The sequence below is a fragment of the Alligator sinensis genome, unplaced genomic scaffold, assembly GCF_000455745.1.
Source record: "Alligator sinensis unplaced genomic scaffold, ASM45574v1 scaffold579_1, whole genome shotgun sequence".
Taxonomy (NCBI): Eukaryota; Metazoa; Chordata; order Crocodylia; family Alligatoridae; genus Alligator; species Alligator sinensis.
Window position 1 is genome coordinate 1,319,077 of NW_005842023.1, and position 21,240 is coordinate 1,340,316.

The following is a 21,240-nucleotide window of genomic DNA, read 5'->3' on the forward strand; positions in this document are numbered from 1 at the left end:
CCCCCCCCCAAACCTTTGCCACTTCTAATACAATTACTATATTTTCTCACATACAGCACAGCTCAGAATATAACATGCATCTTGTTTCTGAAAGGAAGAATGAAGGAAAATACTTTTCTGGGGTTATGGCTGAACAGAGCAGGGACACAGCCTAATCTTCAGTTCACGCACCCTCCCTTTCCTGCTTAACTAAAGCAGAAACCCTAACTGCTGCTGAAGAATGGTCTCCATGGGTGGATTTGTGATTTTGAAAAAAAGTCTCTCAAGCTGTGGACTAGGAGAAGAGTGACTAGGAGCAGCACTGCAAAACTGTCCTAACAAAGGTTAGCTTGATTAGTGGAGCGTTAAGACTATTAAAAAGGAGAGATGATTATTAACACCTCTGGAGTGCAGAATTAAGTCAACTGACTCCTTTAGCTGCCTAAAGTAATACCACAGCAGCTACACTGTGGGGCAGGAATCAAAGCAGGGTTTGCCTATCCTGGTCAGAAAATCAGTTTCCTTGCTTCATACACATGCCCCAGTTTTGGAGGGCTGATCTGCAGGGAAAGATGCATGTTGTATGTGAGAAAATATGACATTTTTTAACTTCACTGTATCTTTGAACAGTTACTTGTGAACCCACTTTAACCACATCTTGTTTCTTGAAATCTTGTCAGAGGAACTATAGTGTGCTGGCAACTTACTTATAATCAGGAAGCTGTAGGGTGAAAAGGGCAGGGGACCAACCAATCTACATAGATCCTGCATAAATAATCTTTCCCTTGGCATCTACTCTGCCACTGTGGGAGACAGGATACTGGGTTACACAGACCCTTGGATCTGGCCTAGTATGGCACTTCTTACATTCTTAGCACTCCAAGCCTTCTTTCACACAAACTGATTGCAGTAGGTTCAGTCTTTGCATCTTGTTCACCAGTTTTCTTAGTTCATAAAAAGTTGTTTTCCTGAGAGCTAATACTCTTGTGCTATGCTGTTTCATAAAACATTTATGCATCAACCTTAATTAAAAAAAAATCACAATTATTTCCCCATTATTATCATATTTGCTGTTAGTACCTCCACATTAAATATTCAACAGTACATTTGAAATCAAATTGTTTTAGGGTCTGAAAAGCAACAGCAACACCATATACCAAAAGACAATAAATAAAGTGACGCTCAGGCAGGAACTTCTTTATGTTGATAGGAATATGGAATACAAGAGCTTCATACAAATTGCAGTGTTTGAGGCAAATGCAGTGATCAAAACAGGTGAGGATAATTTCTTGGGAAAAAATGAGTTTAGAAAAAAAGTAATGGTCATTTCATTTAAATACCTCTTTAATACTCTGAAGTAGCTCCACTGCAAGTTGAACAAGCAGTACAATCATTTAGATCAGTACAGAAGTTTTGACTATAAATGTATACATTCAGTTTAGATGAGATAACATTAGCAGTAGACTCAGGATTGTTTAGTACTTTCCCCACATTAAGTCAATAGGTATATATGCTTGAAATGTTTCAAACTTTGACTTAAAATGCTCTTAATTCTTATTTTCCAAACATTCAAAGTGAATAAATACACTAGCATAAACCTGTTTCTTACAGTACTTCTTTTTTTATGCTTGCAACTTAATATGGTGTTTTTAAAGCAACCAATTGTAGGGCAAGCAGTTAATGGCAATTAATTGAAAAAAAGTTTCTATGAAATAAAACTTCTAACTTCTGAAAACCAGGCCAAAAACAACCACGTACATAAAGACGAGATACATGCTTGGGCCTTATTTACTTAATGTGTGAAACAAAACAAGTGTCAGTAAAAAGTTTTACAGCTTGCACTAATTGGCCATTGCTACAGTTTATACAAATTCTTTTCCTATGCTTTATATTAAATCCTCATCTATAAAACAGTGTTTCCTGTGATTTCACACCAAATGCTAGGAACAAAATAATTTGTCTTTTGTTTGTTGAATCTTCATTCCCATGACAATAACTCAGTTTTGGTGATGTGAATAATACTGTTTTGAAAGAACAGACACAGATTTAGTCAGTCTGTTTTGAGAAGGAAAGGTAAGTTGGAGGAAAGAAACAAAAAACAGTGACATATATTAGATATGTAACTTATTTTGACTATGAGAAGCTGCTTATTCTTCTGATATTTAAATGCCAGTAAAAGAAAGTGTAATTTAAATATTTAGAAGGATTTTAAAATATCTTTATTTTTATACGTTGGTGTAGCCTTTACATTACAATTACATGCCTTATGAAAAAGTTATCCGTACTGCTATATTACAGCTATGGCCAAGTGACAGTACTGCCCAGGTGACTGGCTGAATTAAAAAGGTCCTGATTTTTTTAGTACTAAGATTAAAGCCAGTGGCAAAGAAGTTACCTGAAGTGCTAATATTTTAATGCAAAATACAAACACAGCTCCCTCCACAGTGCTACATCTGAACATGCATTATTAAAGCCATTTACAGGTAGTAAAATTTCTAGTACACATGCACATTTATGCCAACTGGATGCTACAAAATGTCAGCATAGGCAGCCATTTACATGAGTATTGATCTGCACTAAGTAACGCTGAAAACTGACACAGAGTACTGTAGAAGAGTGAATCAGAAAATGGTACGTTTTCAAAACCTATTTTTAACACAACACTTCTTGTGTAACTCACAAATGAAGCGTCTTCTATAAACATATAGCTATGAAGAATATATTTAGGCAAAGTTGGCTTCACACACTTGATGGAATGAAATACAGTAGACAAAAACATTTTTAGTGGCACTTAAGAGTCCCTCTTACTCAAAAGGATGCATTAACATTCATGGACCAGAGTGTTTGCTAATAAACTGAAGCACCAATGACTAATATTCTAGAAGTGTTTAGAGAAAAAACAAAGGACTAATGGAATACGTCTGTTTATATATTTTCCAGGGATGCTTACTTTTTGCAGTTGTCTATGTTTTCATCATTGCTGAAGAAGCAGCCTGAAAACAGGTAAGCTGCAAATGCATGCTGCTTTTGAATTTGTTCAATAACTCTTCTAATAACCTGTAAGAAAAAAAAAGTTATAACTGACAAATTGGAGGGTACAGTTTTTGAGTGAACCAGTTAATAGGATCCAGTTACACAGTAGGTTATTAACATGACATATGCCAACCTCAGTGAAAATCTTAAGGCAGGGGTATTTCTTTAAACAAGAAAAAAAATAACATTTTCTTCATCAGGGATCAGGAAAAGGTGTGCTTTGTTTGGGGAGGGGGGTAGAGAATAAATCAGACACTGCAGGTGCATGCCCACTTTTCTTAAAGTATACATACATTGTTTTGCAGAGATGCACTGACACAACAGTCCATATCGCATCGGCATCAATAAAAGGAAAACTGACAATCAGCCATCGGCTTTTTTGGCTGATGTGGCCGATAATGTTGCCGATAAATGCCATGTGCACGTACGCAGCTGCAGTATGCACATGACCAGCCTGGCGAGCAGTACCTGGCTGGTAAGTCTGTTGCAGGGGAAGGAGCAGGGGGAGGAAAGGGGCGGGGGCAGGCGCAGGCACTGCAGCTCATAAATAAATCGGCCATCAGTATCTGCTAAAAAAAAATCTTTATTGGTGCACCCCTACTGTTTTGCACACATTTTTATTGTGAGAACTGCAAGGAAAATCTCAGGTCTTGTGTGTAAGTGCTTCAATTTTACTTAGCCCTGCAAGGTACTGGCTAGATCACCAATAACAGATGCTTTATATTACATTGTCATCCTTCTATAATGGATCCAACAAAGAACTTGTAATTTTTTATAATTTCTCTCAATATTACAATGAAATGAGAAATTTCCTTGCTGTGATACCTGGGCTAAATACAGACAGTCAAAAAGCCCAAGGCTGAATTGATTCAATCTTCACAAGTTAGTCTAAATTGCATAGATTAAACCATTAAGCAAGTGAACAGGCATTCACTTTTGATTCTGAAAATACAGCCACATGTTTGGCAGACAGCTTGGGTCAAGGCTAGCCCACTACCCTGTAAGAGTGAGTTGGCAAGGGAGGTGCAAAGCATCTTGGGATGCTGGTGGACTGTGCATTAACTTGAATCTGGAGGAGACCTGGGACAGACATTCAATAAACCCATTTAAACTAAATCAGTTAAGTCTGATAACTATATCCATCCAGGTTTATCTTAAACTGGTTTCATGCACTGAACTGCTGTTGTGTTACAGATCTGAACTGGTTTCTGATCACTTAAAGAGGTTTGTGTGTAATTTCTGTCCCTAGCCCAACTGAAGAATGCTGGAAACAGCAGCTTCCAGGAAATCAGAAGAATCAGGAATGGAATAACTTGATAGTATTAATCCGCTGCCTTTGCCTAGATTTTCACAAACTCCTTTTTAATGTACCAAAGATGTTAAACAGGGAGAGCACAAGAGAAGCAATTCAAACCAAAACTCCCAGCAGTTCTTCCTTTGTTCAAAAATACTTCATTTGCTTATGTCAGATCAAGTGCTAATCCCTGTTTAAGGATTCTATCTTGCAGCCACTGAGTACAGCAAGGACTTGTCATTCGTAACACACAGCATAAAGCTATGGTAAGAAAATGGTAGACATGCTATTGAGCTGCATGTTTTCAACTTTTATAGAAATTCTCTCTCTTAACAATAAACTTACTGAACAGGTGACCTAAAAGAGGGAGAAAATTGGGTTGTTCACAACTGTATGCTCCTTTTGGGCATATGCTATTTCTTTCTGTGGGTATACATACTGCCCATCAAGGAACGGGAGTCCTGAACTCCACTATGTCTCTAGGTGATTCTGTACCCACCACCTCAACTTGCACACATACCGTGTGCAAACCTCTGCATGAAAAGTAAAGTTATATATTTTTTTTAAATGTCTTGTTTTTCTTTCTCATCTACTCTTGAAGATGGTAGCGCCTGAAAATCAGAGACTGAAAGTTAAACTGTTAATTGCCTATTAAACAGGAACTGAATAGTTATTAGAGGGGTACGAAATTGGCCATATTTGATTCAGATTCATCCCAAATCAGGGTCAGTGATTCAATTCATTGATTTGGATCACTGTCCCCAATTTGAATTGGCTGAATCCGAATATGAAGATTTGAAGCTGATTTGGAGAATCAGTGATTCAGCCATAGACACAGCTTTAAATGGTTTCTTTACATACCTCAAGGTACCAGCTGTGGCTCATGAATGCTGCGATGCTGGGGCAGATGGAGTGTCCCACAGGTGCGTGCCCATCCTCCCCCCGCCGTATGTGCTCCGCGGTGAACCCAGAAGTGGACCGAATGTACTTCCAGACCACTTCTGGGTCTGCCAGGGAGTGTGCTGGCCCTCCCCACCCCCAACGTGCCTCTAGCTCAGCAATGAGCCACAGGGGGACCCTGGATGCTCTCCCCGACCCAGGAAGCACCAGTTGCTGAGCTGCTGCATGCTCCCTGGCAGACCCAGAAGTGAACCAGAACTGCTTCTGGTTCACTTCCAGGTTTGCTGCCAAGTGCACTGGGGATCCGCCCACGCTCCTGTGGGACCCTCCATACGCCCCATCATCTCAGCATTCAGGAGCCCCCTGGTACCTTGAGGTATGTAGAAAAAACATTTAAAGAGGTGTCTATGTCTGAATTGTCAAATCTTTCTGAATCTCTCTGAATTGATTCAGAAGGTTCTCATTCAAGTTGGAGAGGTTAAAGGGTCTCCTGATTTGATTCGGATTCAGAGATTCAACCACTGAATCAGGCCTAATCTCCACCAAATCAAATCAGCAACCGAAGGTTCACACTGCCCTAATAATTATCACTGCAGTACAGCTTACAACACCCCAACTGAGACCTGGGTCCCATTTTGCTAAGCACTATACAGGCACGTAGCAAGAGAAACTTCCTGCTCTAGAGAATTTCCAGTCTATAACTAGGCAAAGGACTAGAGAAAGGAAGTACAATTTTACAGACATGTAGCCCAGACGTTGAGAGATCAACTTGCTCAAGGTCATACAGGCTTGTGGTGGTACTGGGAATTGAAACAGGTATGAACCCCACTGCAGAATTTGGCCACAGAATATCCTTCCTCTTTAACTTCAGTGCATATGGAACATGCAACAAATTATTTTTGTTAAACACTCAGCACTCATCCCACTAACTAGGTCACATTAGAACTCTCTGATCAGCAACATATTTTTTCCAGACAGCAGGAAGCACTAAGACTTCACCTCTTAAAATGTTTTTAGGAGGATGCAGAACTCCCCAAATTTGGGGGTTCAAGTCCAAGGGAAACATGAAAGGGCAAGACATAATTTTATAAAATCCTTTGTAGGCCACCTTTTAGCAAGAGCTAATGTTTAAAAAAATTAAAAATTAGCATTATATTGTGTAATATGAAGACAGCACATGGCCATTTCTTATTTACATCTTAGGGTTGGTATGTCACACTAAATGTGGAGTCTGGTTTATTTTAACACTGCCCAATTTAAAGTTGGTTTCTGTGGCTCATAAAAGTCAGAATATGATAATGGTTATCCTTCCTGTAAGAGTATATGGGTACTGTGATAAAAGGGCTTGGGGCTGGTATTAAAAATAACACAGTATGCTTACTGTGCAGTACACTTACTTTTTATCTGCTCCACTTGACAGTTGAGGTAAAGCTTCCAAAGCCTGCTTAAAGCTTGAGCTACAATGAAAACATCATATGCATTTTTCTCCAGATATGAAATGCATGTATCACAGCCTCACCTTATGACTTCACACAGATATTCTACAAAATCTACACGATGCTTTCACTTCACTAAATCAACATTTAAACCTGAGATGTTGAAATGGTAGTAAAAAAAAGTGAATAGAACTAGCCATGGGCTCAGATTGCTCTACAATATATTCATATTGGAAATCTTTCTGAGATGGACTTGAGACCAGATGAACCTTAGAGACAGACAACAAAAGCATTTGTCTGAATATAGTTGCTGTGAGGGTCTACAGAAGGAAAGACTGTCCTTGAGGATCACTGGTTTTTAAGACTTGTAGGGAATTAGAGATGATAATACATTTTTAATCCACCTAGAATTGATGGGGAAGAAGAATATGAAGTACAGATGGAATATGTTGTCATTGTTTCATTGTACTCAAGAGTCTAGTATCATTTTGTATTCAACAAACACCTATATAGTGGTGTCACGATTATTTAGCGCTGAGATGACAGATTTAGCAAAGTGGCAAGATTTGCACTGAAGAAGGAAAGGTATAGTCTCTTGGCTAGAAGAAGATGAACAAAAATATTTCTGGGATTCCAGAAAAAAAAAAGAACAATTTGGATTTTATCTCTGCTGTCAAAGCACAGCACTTGGCTTACCCAGTTTGTGCTTATGCCAAATAGGCTTCAGCTCCTCCTCTATGCAAAATACTTGGAGAACAGTGAATAGAGTAGCACTCCAAAAGGCAGATGAAAAGACAACATTATGGATACTCAAGTCTCACAATCGCATCCACTTAATGTTAAGCAAGTAAAGTAATAAGACTGAATTTGGGGGGACTACACAAGTGCCATCTGTCAGACAAAGAAAAGTGGTTATCCAGAAGGAGGAATGAGTTAAATCTGCTTTAAGGAATAACATTCCCCTTTTCCATTTCAAAGCTGGGCCAACAAATACCTCAACATCAACACTAAAAAGCTATGAAAGCATGTGTTTTTACACTTAACTTTTCTCCTCTGTTTCAAGTAGATGAACAGCCATTTAGAGGCTGCCGATATCTCTGTGTTATGTCAAGCCTGGTCAGAGCCAACCCTAGAGGAGTGCAGGGCCTAGGGCAAATAAGCCTGTGCAGGGCCCCCTTAACATTGCATGGGGCTGTGGTACCCCTGCAAAAGGGGGTGGGTCCTCTGTGCTTCTTCTGTGGTGCGAGGCTGAGCTGCCAGCTGCAGGCAGGCCCCATGGGAGGGGCTGTGGCCACTCCATCTGGCCTCCCCAAAGTGCACGGCCCAGGGTGGTTGCCCTGATTTGCCATACTCTAGGGATGGTTCTGAGCCTGGTATCCAACTGGTTTGTGTCAAAAAGAACATATCTTTAACTGGAAGATGTCAAGGTTGAGGTTTACTTGTCCTTAAGCCCTTTCCAAGAACAGGGAAGATGAAAACTGGAGATAGCTGGCTACACCATTAATGTTCAATACAGTTTTGAATAAAAGTAATAAAGCAGCACAGTTGAAAGCACCCTCTTTTTATACACTTTTCTCCCAGGCTGTTACAATGAGGTTATATTGCATCTTGTAAACCTTTTTCACCTAAACATTCTTTACTACTTAAACTTTTTATTTGATCTGTGTTTTATAAACAAAAATGTGAATATTTCCTGTTATTTCTAGATGGACCTAATGGGGGGTGGGGGGGTTCCTCAGGGATCTGTCCTGGATCCAGTATTGTTTAACTGAGTGAAGGGATATGATAGCGGTCTTCAAATACCTAAAGGGTGATTATAAAGAAGACAGAGGCAGTCTTTTCTCAATGTCTGTAGGGTAACAGGACTAGGAACAATGGCCTCAAATTGCACCTGAGGAAGTTTAGGTTGTAGATTAGGAAGCATTTTCTGACTATGAAAGTGTTTAAGCATTAGAACAGGATACCTAGAGAAGATGTATAATCTCCATCTCTAGAAATTTTCAAGAGCAGGTTAGACAGGACACTTGGATGGGGTGGTTTACTCAAGGATGATCCTGCCTTGAGCAGGGGATGGACTAGATAACCTCATGAGGTCCCTTCCAGCCCTACTTTCCTATGATCCTATTAGAGAAGATGGAGGACACTGAACTCTCTTTCTCCTCTAAGATTCCCTTATCTTTGGATCTCACTCATGGGGGTGACGGGGGTTTCACATTGCTTGGGAGTGCTTAACTTTAAGATGGGCCTTTCTAGCTACTACCATGATTTTATGAGATAAAAGAAGTGAGAGGGAATTTTGCTTCTCGCTCTAAAATGGTACATGAAGCAAGGCAAGGCAAGAGACTAGTAGGCAAAACCAACTCTCCATGTCTTTAGAGGGGACCCTTCTGGGGCACCCAACCTAGTGCAGGTTCTACAGACTTTCAGATTTGCCTCACAGATGTCTGGGAGACTCTTCACAGCATACTCAAAGGCCTATGTGCAAGATTGGATAAAACTCCACAATGTTTGCCCCTGCTAGGTTTCAACTCTGTTTTCTCAGCAACAGAAATACTACTTGGAATCTGATCAAGAAGTTTTCATTTGTCTTTGCAGATAAGAGTAAAGAACCCCTAGCTAGTACAAAAAATGTTTAAGACCTGTTTTACAAACCTTCATAAAATCAACAATATTCCTTTAAATGAACATAAACTTAATTATCAGAATTTCCAGCATATAGCACTGTCTTACTGTGAAAATTAACTTGCAATAAAAGTTTATGAAAAATATTTTAGCTACATTTAGGTTTTGGCATGTTTGTCAGACATTTCATTTGAATGAAGTAGCATAAGTTTCTTCAGCTCTTACTTGCTTTCAGGTGTGAGGTACACAGCTACAGTATCTCTCAGTGCAAAAATTTCAAGTCTTGCCTAAAAGACAAAAATATTAACATGGTAAGAACTTTACTATATTCTTTGCTCAATTAAACCTATGATATCACAAGTAGTAAAAGATTTTGGTATGCTGCAGCAAGTTAAACAGACATGACTTTGACAGCTTATTTTCTGAAGCTTTCATTGCCACACTGCCAGAGTCAGGGAAGTGCTACAGGCACACTTACATTTATGAATTAATTAAAATTGTTTAAGCAACTGCTATAAAAAGTTGTCTGAAAATCTCCCTTTCTGTCCCAGTGACTGTGCTAAAGCATGAATTGTAGTATACTTTTTATGCTCTATGATGGAAAAGCAATGAAATGCTACATGCATTAATTATATATTTTTGAACAATGAGCTTAGCTTTTTACAGTACAGCTTGACCAGGAAGGAAGGAAATACAAGAGAACAAAACTCTGTCAATACACATTTTATTCTGGGCTCAGCAGCTGAAATTATTTTTTTCTTCTTCAGATGAGGAAGTAAGCTGTCTCTGCTCCACTTCTCTTGTCTGTCACCTGCTGGGCATACAGGCTAGGGGATTTTACCTCTGCACTATACCTATGCGTTAATTTCCACCTAAACAGACAATGGTGGGAAATTAAGTCTGGGTATGTTTCTAAGGTAAAAATGACTGAAGCAGAGTCTAGAGAAATTATATGAAATTATGGCAATAATGGATTTTATATGAAGATGGTGAACACTGATCAACACCTAAAGTATTCCATTCACAAATGTTTTCTCTAGAAGTGGATTAGAGCCATGAAGTCTAGAGTCAAATCTGAACAGTTTCTGTTTAGACCACTACAGAGGTATTAGCTGAATTAATTCAGGAAATGCAGAGAATGACAACGTTCATGTAACTACATCCGTTTTCTAATGAAGCTTTTTTTCAACATAATGTTAATAATCTAATGCCAATACTAATGAAGGTTTCTATTTGTGAAAGCTCTTAGAATACACATATGGAGATTGCCCTTTTTTCCTTGTCACTCACTTGCTCTCAAGTTAGGCAGCCAGTACAGATTTGTGCTTTAGTAGTGCAAGGCTTCCTGGAAAGTTTTGGAATCCAACTAATCAATAATTTTATAGTCGAGAAAAATGTTTCACTCATTGCAAACTTACAACAGGGATCTCTGAAATCCTGTAGGTTCTCTTAAGTTGAATGTTTTGGGATTTTTGAGTTGTGTACCTTTTCGAACTTTGGAAAATCCTGTCCATAAAATTTTGGGATTATTAGAGCTATACAGTGATGCTCAGCTGTTCACTTTAGTCTCAGCTTCAAAAGGTAACAGTCCAGTTTAGAGTTTGCAATGATCAGGAACCATTGTTTATGTCCTACGTCAAGGACAAGGCTAAGGAGAAAGTGAAGTCAGAATAACTGTGGTGTGTGGATCAGGGAAAGGGCTAGTAAATACAAACTGTAACATCTCTGATCAAAGTAATGAATTTAATCAAAGAGATGGAAAAAGGACCACAAGTAACACTTTTTACTGCTTTGAGAAACAATTTAGTTATGGGTTCACTTAATGAGTTCAATAAAATACACAAATTCATCCAAACCAAAGATAACTTGCACAAGCATATTTACCATTTATTTACCATTCTTGCTCGACTGGGACAACAATTACTTTCTACCTTAACTTCTTCAGACACAACTGCCCTTTGAGCATTTGAAAAATAATACATACATTAAGGCTTTACAAAAGGTATATAAAACAAGGTAGGGTTTTGATGTTTGGTTTCCTATCACCAGATGATGAGACCTTCAGACACAATACGAAATGGCAGATGGTACTGCCTGTCTCAGACAGAGCAGGTGTTGAGTCAAAGGGAGACTTTTCCCCACTTTTTTTTTTAACTCTAGACTATGCTAGGCTTCAGTTCAGACTGATAGCACAAATAACTAGACCAATCAGAAACAAGCACTGCAGTGTAAAAATACGTGCAAGCTCCTGCCACATGAGGAGGCAGGATCCTGATCTCGTACGGCGAGCTTTAAACTAGACTCGCCGGGGGAGGGGGCTGCAGGAAGACGAGGAGACGCCATCAGGGCAAGGGGTGCAAAGGTAAGTAATGGGGGTCTTGCCATCAGGGCAAGGGGTGCAAAGGTAAGTAACAGGGGTCCTGATGGTCTGGCTAATCAGGGGGTGGGGGGGCACACAGTCTTGCAAGGCCTTAAATGCCTGTACACCAATGCTCGTAGCATGGGGAACAAACAGGAGGAACTCGCCCTCAGAATAGCTAGTTCAAATCCAGATGTCGTAGGGTTAACAGAGACATGGTGGGACTCATCCCATGACTGGGCAGTTAACATTAGGGGCTATAGGCTGTACAGGCGGGATAGAGAAGGCAGAAAAGGGGCGGGGGTGGCACTCTATGTCAAGGAGCACTACACATCCTCTGCCAGCAGTATGGGGTCAGGGGAAGGGCGAGCTGAAGTGCTCTGGGTCAAGATCCAGGGGGGGCAAGGCGAGAGGGATTTGACGGTGGGGGTCTATTACAGACCCCCCAATCAGGAGGAGGAGCTGGACAGGGAATTTTCAGGCCAGCTTGCGGAGACACTAAAAGCAAGGGATGTAGTTGTCATGGGCGATTTTAATTACCCGGACATCTGCTGGGAGGAGCAGTCAGCCGGGACGGACCGCTCCAGGAGGTTCTTGGCCGAGTTGCAGGACCTCCACTTGATTCAGGAGGTGCACAGTCCCACCAGAGGAGATGCTCTGCTGGACCTGGTCCTGGCCGCAGGCGACGACCTGGTAAGAGGCCTCCAGGTTCTTGACCACCTGGGCAATAGTGATCATCGCGTGCTGGAATTCACCATCCAGCGTAGAGTGTCAAGGGCCCGCAGCAAGGTGGTGGCCCTAGACTTCAGGAGGGCCAACTTCAGTGAGATGAGGAGATTAGTGGGAGAGGAACTGGGGTCCTTGAGGGCAGAGGAACTCAGCGTCCAAGAGGAGTGGTCGTTCCTTAAGGAAACGATACTCGGGGCCCAAGGGGTGTCCATCCCGACAAGAAGCAAGGCGGGCAGGAGTGTCCAAAAGCCCCCCTGGCTCACCAAGGGTGTCCGGGAATGCCTGCTTGCCAAAAGGGTGGCGTACGCCCGGTGGAAGGGGGGTGTAATCTCCAAAGAGGAGTATACCTCCTCTGCTCGGGCCTGCAGGCGGGCTGTTAGGAAGGCCAAGGCGGAGATAGAGCTCGGATTAGCGTCCAGGATTAAGGATAACAAAAAGTCCTTTTTCAAATATATTGGGAGGATGAAGAAGGCGCCGGGTAATGTGGGGCCCCTGCAGGATATGCGGGGCAATCTGGTGGTTGCGTCAGAGGATAAAGCGGACCTCTTTAACCAATTCTTCACCTCCGTTTTCTTGTGCAGGGACCGGGACTTCCCTGCTGTGATAGAAGCCGGACGCGAGGGGATCGCCTTCAGACCTCAGGTTGGGGAGGACCGGGTTAGAGAGCTTCTGGAGGGGCTGGACGCGTTCAAGTCAGCGGGTCCGGATGCTCTCCACCCCAGGGTGCTGAGGGAGCTGGCTGGGGTTATTGCAGGGCCCCTGGCACGGCTCTACGAGCGATCGTGGTGCTTGGGCCAGGTGCCAGACGATTGGAAGGTAGCTAATGTGGTCCCCATCTTCAAAAAAGGGAAAAGGGAGGACCCGGGCAATTATAGGCCCGTCAGTCTTACCTCAATCCTGGGGAAGCTCTTTGAGAAGATCATCAAGGAGCACATTTGTGATGGGCCGGCATCCGAGATGATGCTCAGGGGCAATCAGCATGGATTTATTAGGGGGAGATCATGTCAGACCAACCTGATTGCCTTTTATGATCAGGTCACAAAGGCCATGGATGCAGGTGTCGCGGTGGATGTAGTCTTTCTGGACTTCAGCAAGGCCTTTGACACCGTCTCTCACCCCATCCTAATTAATAAACTAGGCGACTGTGGCATAGATGCCTACACGGTCAGATGGATTGCAGATTGGCTGAAGGGTCGCACTCAGAGGGTGGTGGTGGATGGATCATATTCGACTTGGGGGGAGGTGGGTAGTGGAGTCCCCCAGGGCTCGGTCCTGGGGCCTGCGCTGTTCAATTTCTTCATCAGCGATCTTGATGTTGGGGTGGAGAGCAACCTGTTTAAATTCGCTGATGACACCAAAATTTGGGGGGAGGTGAGCACGCTAGCAGGGAGAGAGAGATTGCAGAAGGATCTGGATAGGTTACAGGGGTGGGCAGACAGGAACAGGATGCGTTTCAATACGGACAAGTGCAGGGTGCTGCACTTGGGTAGTAGGAACCAGCAGCACACTTATAAGATGGGGAGCTCCCTACTTGAGAGCACGGAGGCGGAAAGGGATCTTGGTGTCATTATTGACTCCAAGATGAACATGGGCCGACAATGCGAGGTCATGGTTGGCAGGGCTAACCGGACCTTGTCGTGCATCCACAGGTGCATCTCGAGTAGAGCCAGGGAGGTGATCCTCCCCCTCTATGCGACGCTGGTCAGGCCGCAGCTGGAGTATTGTGTCCAGTTCTGTGCGCCCCATTTCAGGAGGGATGTGGACAACATGGAGAGGGTCCAGAGGAGGGCCACCCGCATGATCCGGGGACAACAGGGCAGACCCTACAGTGAGAGACTGCGGGACTTGAACCTATTCAGCCTCCACAAGAGAAGGCTGAGGGGGGACCTGGTGACCGTCTATAAACTCACTAGGGGGAACCAGAAGGGTTTGGGGGAGACGCTGTTTCCCCTAGCCCCCGCTGGCATAACAAGGAGTAATGGGCACAAGTTGATGGAGAGGAGGTACAGATTGGACATCCGGAAAAACTACTTCACAGTTAGGGCGGCTAGGAGCTGGAACCAACTTCCAAGGGAGGTGGTGCTGGCCCCTACCCTGGGGATCTTTAAGAAGAGGCTGGATACTTACCTGGCTGGACTCATTTGAGTCCCGTTTTTGTTTTTAGGGTGAGTGGTTTTGTTTGTGTTTTTGGGTTGTTCTCCCGCCCTGGCGGGGGGTCGGGCTAGAAGATCTATTAGGTCCCTTCCGACCCTGAAACTATGAAACTATGAAACTATGAAACATGGTGTTTACAAAGTTCCCACAAGGTTCTCCCCACTCAAGATCATAAGATTGGTTTAAAAATATTTGACTATAGCCTGAGACTTTACATTGAATAACATTACACAACTATTTTGTGTAAACTCCTCTTGCCCCAAAAATCCCCTTCTGGAACATATGTACAGTTAATGGTAGATAAGCTGCCAAAATGCTCATGTATGGAATACCACAGTCCCCTTCATCAGCCCACATGTGATATGGATTAGATCATATGCTCTGTTTGAAATTTTTCCATGTTTTTATTTGTTAAAGAGTATCTACAAGTAGCATTATTTAAAATCATTTGCATTTTAAATATATTGTAGTTAAGGCTACTCATAATTTTACTAGGTTATGGAATATTCTACTTATAGCTTACTTGTTAAACAGCATTAAGTGTCTGTAAGTCTCCACTGCTGACTACCACACATTCAATTTTCATTAAAAAGCAACACATGCTTTTAAAAACAAAGCTGTTTTTTTACTTCTAATATTTGGTTGCTTAAGGATTCTAAAATAAATATGAGGAGAGAAAGATGGACATGGGATGCAGATTTTTAAATCAGCATTGTTGAGAATATTTTTTAAAAAAAGTGTGCAGGTATTACAAAACAAAAAAAAGACAGAATAACTAAAAAAATTAAAGATATTTTGACACTTAAAATAGTTTGGCTGGACAACAAACTGATTAAAGATTGAGTTAGGCTAGACATAAGGAAGAACTTCTTTACAAGTTGAGTGCCAAGGGTTCGGAACAGGCTCCCCGCCCAAGGGGGGCCCCTCCATCCACCCTGGTGATCTTCAAAAAGTGTCTGGTCCCGTCCATCCACCCTGGTGATCTTCAAAAAGTGTCTCAACGTCCATCTTGCTGGGGTCACCTGATCCCAGCAGTCTTTCCTGCATAAGTGCAGGGGGCTGGACCCGATGATTGGCAAGGTCCCTTCCAGCCCCCAACAACTATGAAACTATTTAATACTTGGGTGGAAAATAACATACAGTCCTTACATATCCTATATTTTTATCTCAGTCAAGACCCCTATGGGCTTCAAGAATGATGATTAACTGACAGTGCAGCCTGAATAAAAGACTACTGGCTCTATGCCTATGAAGCATGTGATAAAGACCTATTTTGTATGAGTATGTTAGTAAGTTACAGGGCTACAGTTATTTGCAAAACCCTTTGAGCTTAGACAATCTTCTGTGCACCCTTTTGGAAATCAATTTCACAGGATAAGCACTTACAAATGTTGTTATAACCAACGGGCAGGCACAGATTTCCTCCTCGTCCCATTATTAATACTAATACATTAATCTGCTCATCATCTTTTGTACCAGTTCATCTTCTCTACAATGAAGTCATTGAAACAATTTTTTTTTTTTTAAAGAGTTCTACTTAAAATGGTCATTTTTGAAAGCATCTCTAGAGAGATGTCATTTTGTACCATGCTCTTCACTGAGGCAGTTGCACTTCCCACAGTGACAGTACAATACATGAGCTATTCTATCATTGTCCATACAGTGCAATAATATATTGCTAAGTAAAAAAACCAAAACACTACATTAGCTTTTATACAGTAGCTCTAACAGGTTTGTTTTTTAAATACCTAAAATAAAATAAAAAACATGATTATGAAAACCGAAACCTCCGTAAACTTAAAATGTAAGAACAAACTATTTAACAGGCTACTACAGAATAATGGGTAAGAATATAATTCCTACTACAGCTTTATCCCTCATGATGCGTAGGTGGAGAGTTGTTGCATTTGGATAAAAAGAGGTAATTACAACACAACATCCCATTATATGGAACATACATCTCCCTCTCTAGGTACCCCATACTGTTTTTCAATTTGTGTATTTGAGAACAAATGTATTTAGGTACCTGTAAAGCTCCATTTTTACTGAAGGATGAAACACACTGCATCAGTCGACTTAGTTCTTCAGAAACTGCTTCCACAATCCTTGACAGTACTCGAGGCACTAACTCCTTGGAGATGGTGAATACCTGGAGGTTTTAAATCTGAGTCATTAGCTGGGTATACTTATTATTGCATAACACTTGAAGCATAGACGTGTAAGGCATCCACCTTAATGACAGGCTGAGCTGCTTTCCCAATAAACCTTATCTGTGCTTTGCCTCATGCTATACCCTCCTTTAAATCATTTAAGGCTCACCTGTACCATGAGGTCTAAAGACAGCTGCCATTCAATAATGGCTAGACAGGTAGATGGCTGGGACTGTGTTTATTATGCAAACAACTTGCTGTTTTACTGTTACTCTATTGGCCTGCTATTCATCCAGTTTGCTGTATCTGTTAAGATATTGCATAAACATACAAGAAAACCAATCTATCTCCAATCTCTGAGTTCTAATCCTCAAAGGGAATTTACAAAACACCTTTCACAGACAAGCCTATGAACTTCACTTCATCAATCTACTGGATACAAAAAATCATGGACTAAATACAGGCATTGGATTTATGACACATTATAATCTGCCTAACATCCGACTCCCCAGGTAAAGCCTCCACTTTTTACCAGTTATATTCATTTCCTCTTCTCCCCCACTCTTTCTATCCCTTGACTACAGCAACATTATTCCCCACACCCCAACCTGTCTCTTACCTATTAACCAACCCAATTTACTTTTTAACTGACTGGCTTTCTTGTATAGGTACTGGCCTCTGGCTGCTTTACTACTCCATCCAGGAAGAGCACAGACCATCTGCAGGCGTCTTCTCTGCCTGATGAAGGGCAATTGTACCCAAAAGCTTGCAAAGAAGAATTTTTGTAGCTAGTTGAGGTGGTCTAATAAAAGATATTGGATTTACCCAAAGAACCTTGTCTGCCTATGCCCTTAGACCAACATGGCTACAACCTACACCCTTCATAAAAACATATACAGACTTCTTGTACTACTTGCTTATGTAACTTCACAGTTGATTCCTGATTATGGTTTGGAATTGCTACATTTATACCAAATAAATATTACTATAGTAACATTACAAGATTGATGTCTGAAGGTGCTTATAAAACAGCCATCTACAACTACCAGGAAATAATCCGGCAAAAAAAATAAGATTAAAAAGGCAAAAGAAGATACAAGTACTAGAGCCGGGGTTTAGGGAGAGATCTAAAGGAAGTGAGAAATGCTGGTATGTTATAATAGGGATGCTATTATACACAGATGGAAGACAGAAGAAAGTACAAGGGGTGGGGGCTATGGGGGGGGGGAAAAACCACATCCATCACAAACTAAAGAATTAGGTCACATTTTTGTAAAAGGGCCTTTGCTTTTTGTGAAACTTAGGTGTGCAAATGGTGTTTCTTCTGGTTTGACAGTGAACTGACTTATAAAATATGTGCATGAACTAGAAGAAATATTTAGGTGAGTATCAGTGTGTGGGTGAGTGAAATTCAGAATCTGAGCACTGGAAACCTACCCTATTATTCATGATGCCTAGGAGAGAGATGATGCTCAGACCCATTTATATTAGGCAGATTTGCCCCACAGCCTAGGCATATTGACCACAGGCATGCTGGCTATCAGTCATTCACCCCATTCATTCAAATGTTTGTCCTGCTTCTGGCTGCTTTGGCTCACAAAACCTACCACAGTTCCAACTGTCTTGGTTACATACAGAGAAAAATGGTAAAAACAAAATGTGAAAGGGTCACCTCAGGCAACAAAAGGTATTGCTGAGCTATACAACACAAGCATACCAAGAACATGGCAAAATCTTCTACTGAGAAGAAAATATTTTGCACCCACAATCAACTCTCAATGTTACTCTTTAGAACTGAGGAAAAAAAAAATTCTTAGCACTGGTGAATCATCACAGTTTTTACAAAATTGTGATCTTAGTTTGATTTCAGTTAAGATTTGTCTTCTGAAATAAAGAAAATCATTTTTCCGCTACAGCTTTGGGCTCTTGTACAGCTGATGGTGAATTCTTGTTGTTTATAAAACCCACAAGAAACTTACAGTGATGCTAGCAAAATTTTTAGCTTGAGCCAGGATAGCAAAATTGCAGCAGAAAGTAGTATTACTCTTGTTAAAAAGTTTCACTATTGATCAAATTCTCATATTTCTTTACATACTTACCAACATTTCACATGTAAAAATGTAGGGAGGCAACAGTGAACTCAATAGAAGCTATTAGGGCTCAAGACAATCTAAGCATATAACCAACTTCGAGTACATGAACAGTCCTACTGAATTCAAAGATGCAGGGTCCCTTGCTGAACCAGTAGTTGAAGCAGGTATGCCAGTTAAAGGGATATTGTCACATCAAAATTTGATTTAAAGTTTTAAAATAAAGTGGGCTTAATTTTTGGTGGAATTTAAAAGAAATCATCTCATATGTGCTTTACTCATTTCAAGCCAGTTCCTATCTTGTAAGGAAGACAATTTTCTGTTCCAGAAAGTAGAGGATACAACAAGGGCATTAACTATTTTGGATCCTGTCCTGACCAGCAGGGAAGAACTGCTGGAGGATGTGAAGGTGATGGGTATCTTCGGAGGAAGAGATCACGATATGATAGAATTCCATATTCTGAGACAGGGAAAGCATGAAGTCAGTTAAATTAGGATGCTAGATGTCAAAAAGGTGAATTTCATCCAACTCAAGGGGTTAATAGGCATGATGTCATGGGAGGATAGATTGAAACAAAGGCACCCGGGAGGGCTAGGAGCTTCTAAAGGACACAGTATTGGAAACTCAACAAGAAACTGTCCCAACATGATGGAAGCACAAGAAGAATGGCAAGACATCGATATGGTTGCAAGAAGAGCTTCTAAAATGTCTCAAATGCAAAAGGAAAGCATACAGGCAATGGAAGAATGGTCAGGTCATCCAAAAAAGCATACCAGGAAATAGCAAGAACCTGCAGGGACAAAGTCAGGAAGGCAAATATAAAGAACGAGCTGCACCTGACAAAGGAGTTTAAAGACAACAAGAAGTTCTATGAGTATGTTAACTAGAAAAGAAGGACCAAGGAAGCAGTGGGTTCCTCTGTTAATAAGCTAGGGAGAGCTCCTAACCAAAGATGCAAAGCAGGCAGATCTCCTCAGAAACTATTTTGTCTCAATCTCCACAAAAAAATTAAGCTGCAGCCAGACACCAAATAAGGATTATTTGGATAAGGGAGGGGACAAGCTGAGGGAGGAGTTAACAAGAAAGATGGCCAGAGAGCTTTTGTTTGGTCTGAATTAATTCAAGGCAACAGAGCCAGATAAACTTCATCCCAGGGTACTGCAGAAACTGGCAGAGATCTTGGAGCCTTAAGCAATGATCTTCGTGACATCGTGGGAGATGGGCCAGGTATCAGAAGACTGGAAAAGGGACAATGTAGTGCCCCTCTTTTTAAAAAAGGCAAGAAGGAGGACCTGCAGTCCTGGGGAACTACAGATTTGTTAGCCTCACCTCAGTACTTGGGAAGTTACTGGTATGTATCCTAAGAAAGGACATTTGCAAACATCTGGGAGAGGAATGTCTGATCACAAGCAGCTGGCATGAATTTATGAAAAACAAGTATTTATGATCTCCTTTGACAAAGTAACTACTTGGGTGAATGAAGGGAATGCTGGACTTCAGCAAGGCTTTTCACAAGGTCCCACACGACCGTCTCATAAACAAATTGGAAAAATGCGGGCCAGATAAAACTACTACAAGGTGGATAAATAACTGGCACAAATAGCTTCAAACAAATGGTTTTTAATGGATCCATGTCGGAATGGCAGGAGGTTTTGACAGGAGTTCCACAGGGATCTGTCCTGGGCCTGGTGCTGTTCAAGATGTTTATTAACAATTTGGATGTTGGCATGGAAAGCTTCTTGAGCAAATCTGCAGATGACACAAAACTGGGAAGGATTGTGAACACATTGGAGGATGCGAGCACAATTCAAAAGGCTCTTGATAGATCGGAAAGCCAGGCTAGAGCTAACAGGATGAAGTTCAATGTGGACAAATGTAAGGTGCAACACTGCAGGAGGAATAATCAAAAACACAAATATAAAATGGGTGACACTTGGCTGGGTGACAGTTCTATGGAAAAGGACTTGGGAATCTTGGTAGATCACAGATTCATAGACATTAGGGCTGGAAGGGACCTCGGAAGATCATTGAGTCCAGCCCCCTGCCCAAAGGGCAGGAAGTCAGCTGGGGTCATAGGATCCCAGCAAGATAAGCATCCAGTTTCATCCTGAAGGTGTTCAATGAAGGCGCTTGAACCACCTCCGGTGGCAGGCTGTTCCAGACCTTGGGGGCTCGGACAGTAAAGAAGTTCTTCCTTATGTCCAGCCTGAAACGATCTTGAAGTAGTTTGTGACCATTCGACCTCGTCATCCCTTGGGGCGCTCTGGTGAACAAACGTTCCCCCAGATGCTGGTGGTCACCCCTGATAAACTTGTAGGTGGCCATCAGATCACCCCTGAGCCTGCGCTTTTTCAGGCTAAAGAGCCCCAGGGCTCTCAGCCTGTCATCGTAGGGTCTGCTTCCCTGACCTCTGATCATGCGCGTGGCTCTTCTCTGGACTCTCTCAAGCTTCTCCACATCCTTTTTGAATTGTGGAGCCCAAAACTGGAAGCA

General features: G+C 41.7%; 1 protein-coding gene across 8 annotated transcripts in view; it reads right to left on the reverse strand.

The window, feature by feature from the left end:
• Positions 1-55: 55 nt before the first annotated feature.
• Positions 56-21,240, reverse strand: part of EXOC2 (exocyst complex component 2) — a 197,685-nt gene continuing 176,500 nt past the window's right edge. For 5 of the 8 annotated variants that reach the window (XM_006022209.3, XM_006022208.3, XM_006022211.3 and 2 more), the window contains 4 exons: positions 16,533-16,655; positions 9,490-9,551; positions 6,604-6,663; positions 1,167-3,036 (listed from right to left, as the gene is read on the reverse strand). In XM_006022209.3, the coding sequence (XP_006022271.1) occupies positions 2,943-3,036; positions 6,604-6,663; positions 9,490-9,551; positions 16,533-16,655 (339 nt within the window). In that variant the 3' untranslated portion in view covers positions 1,167-2,942. Of the gene's footprint in view, positions 1,002-1,166; positions 3,037-6,603; positions 6,664-9,489; positions 9,552-16,532; positions 16,656-21,240 lie in introns of those variants that run through there. The other 3 variants (XM_025202401.1, XM_025202399.1, XM_025202400.1) reach the window with 3 other exon arrangements.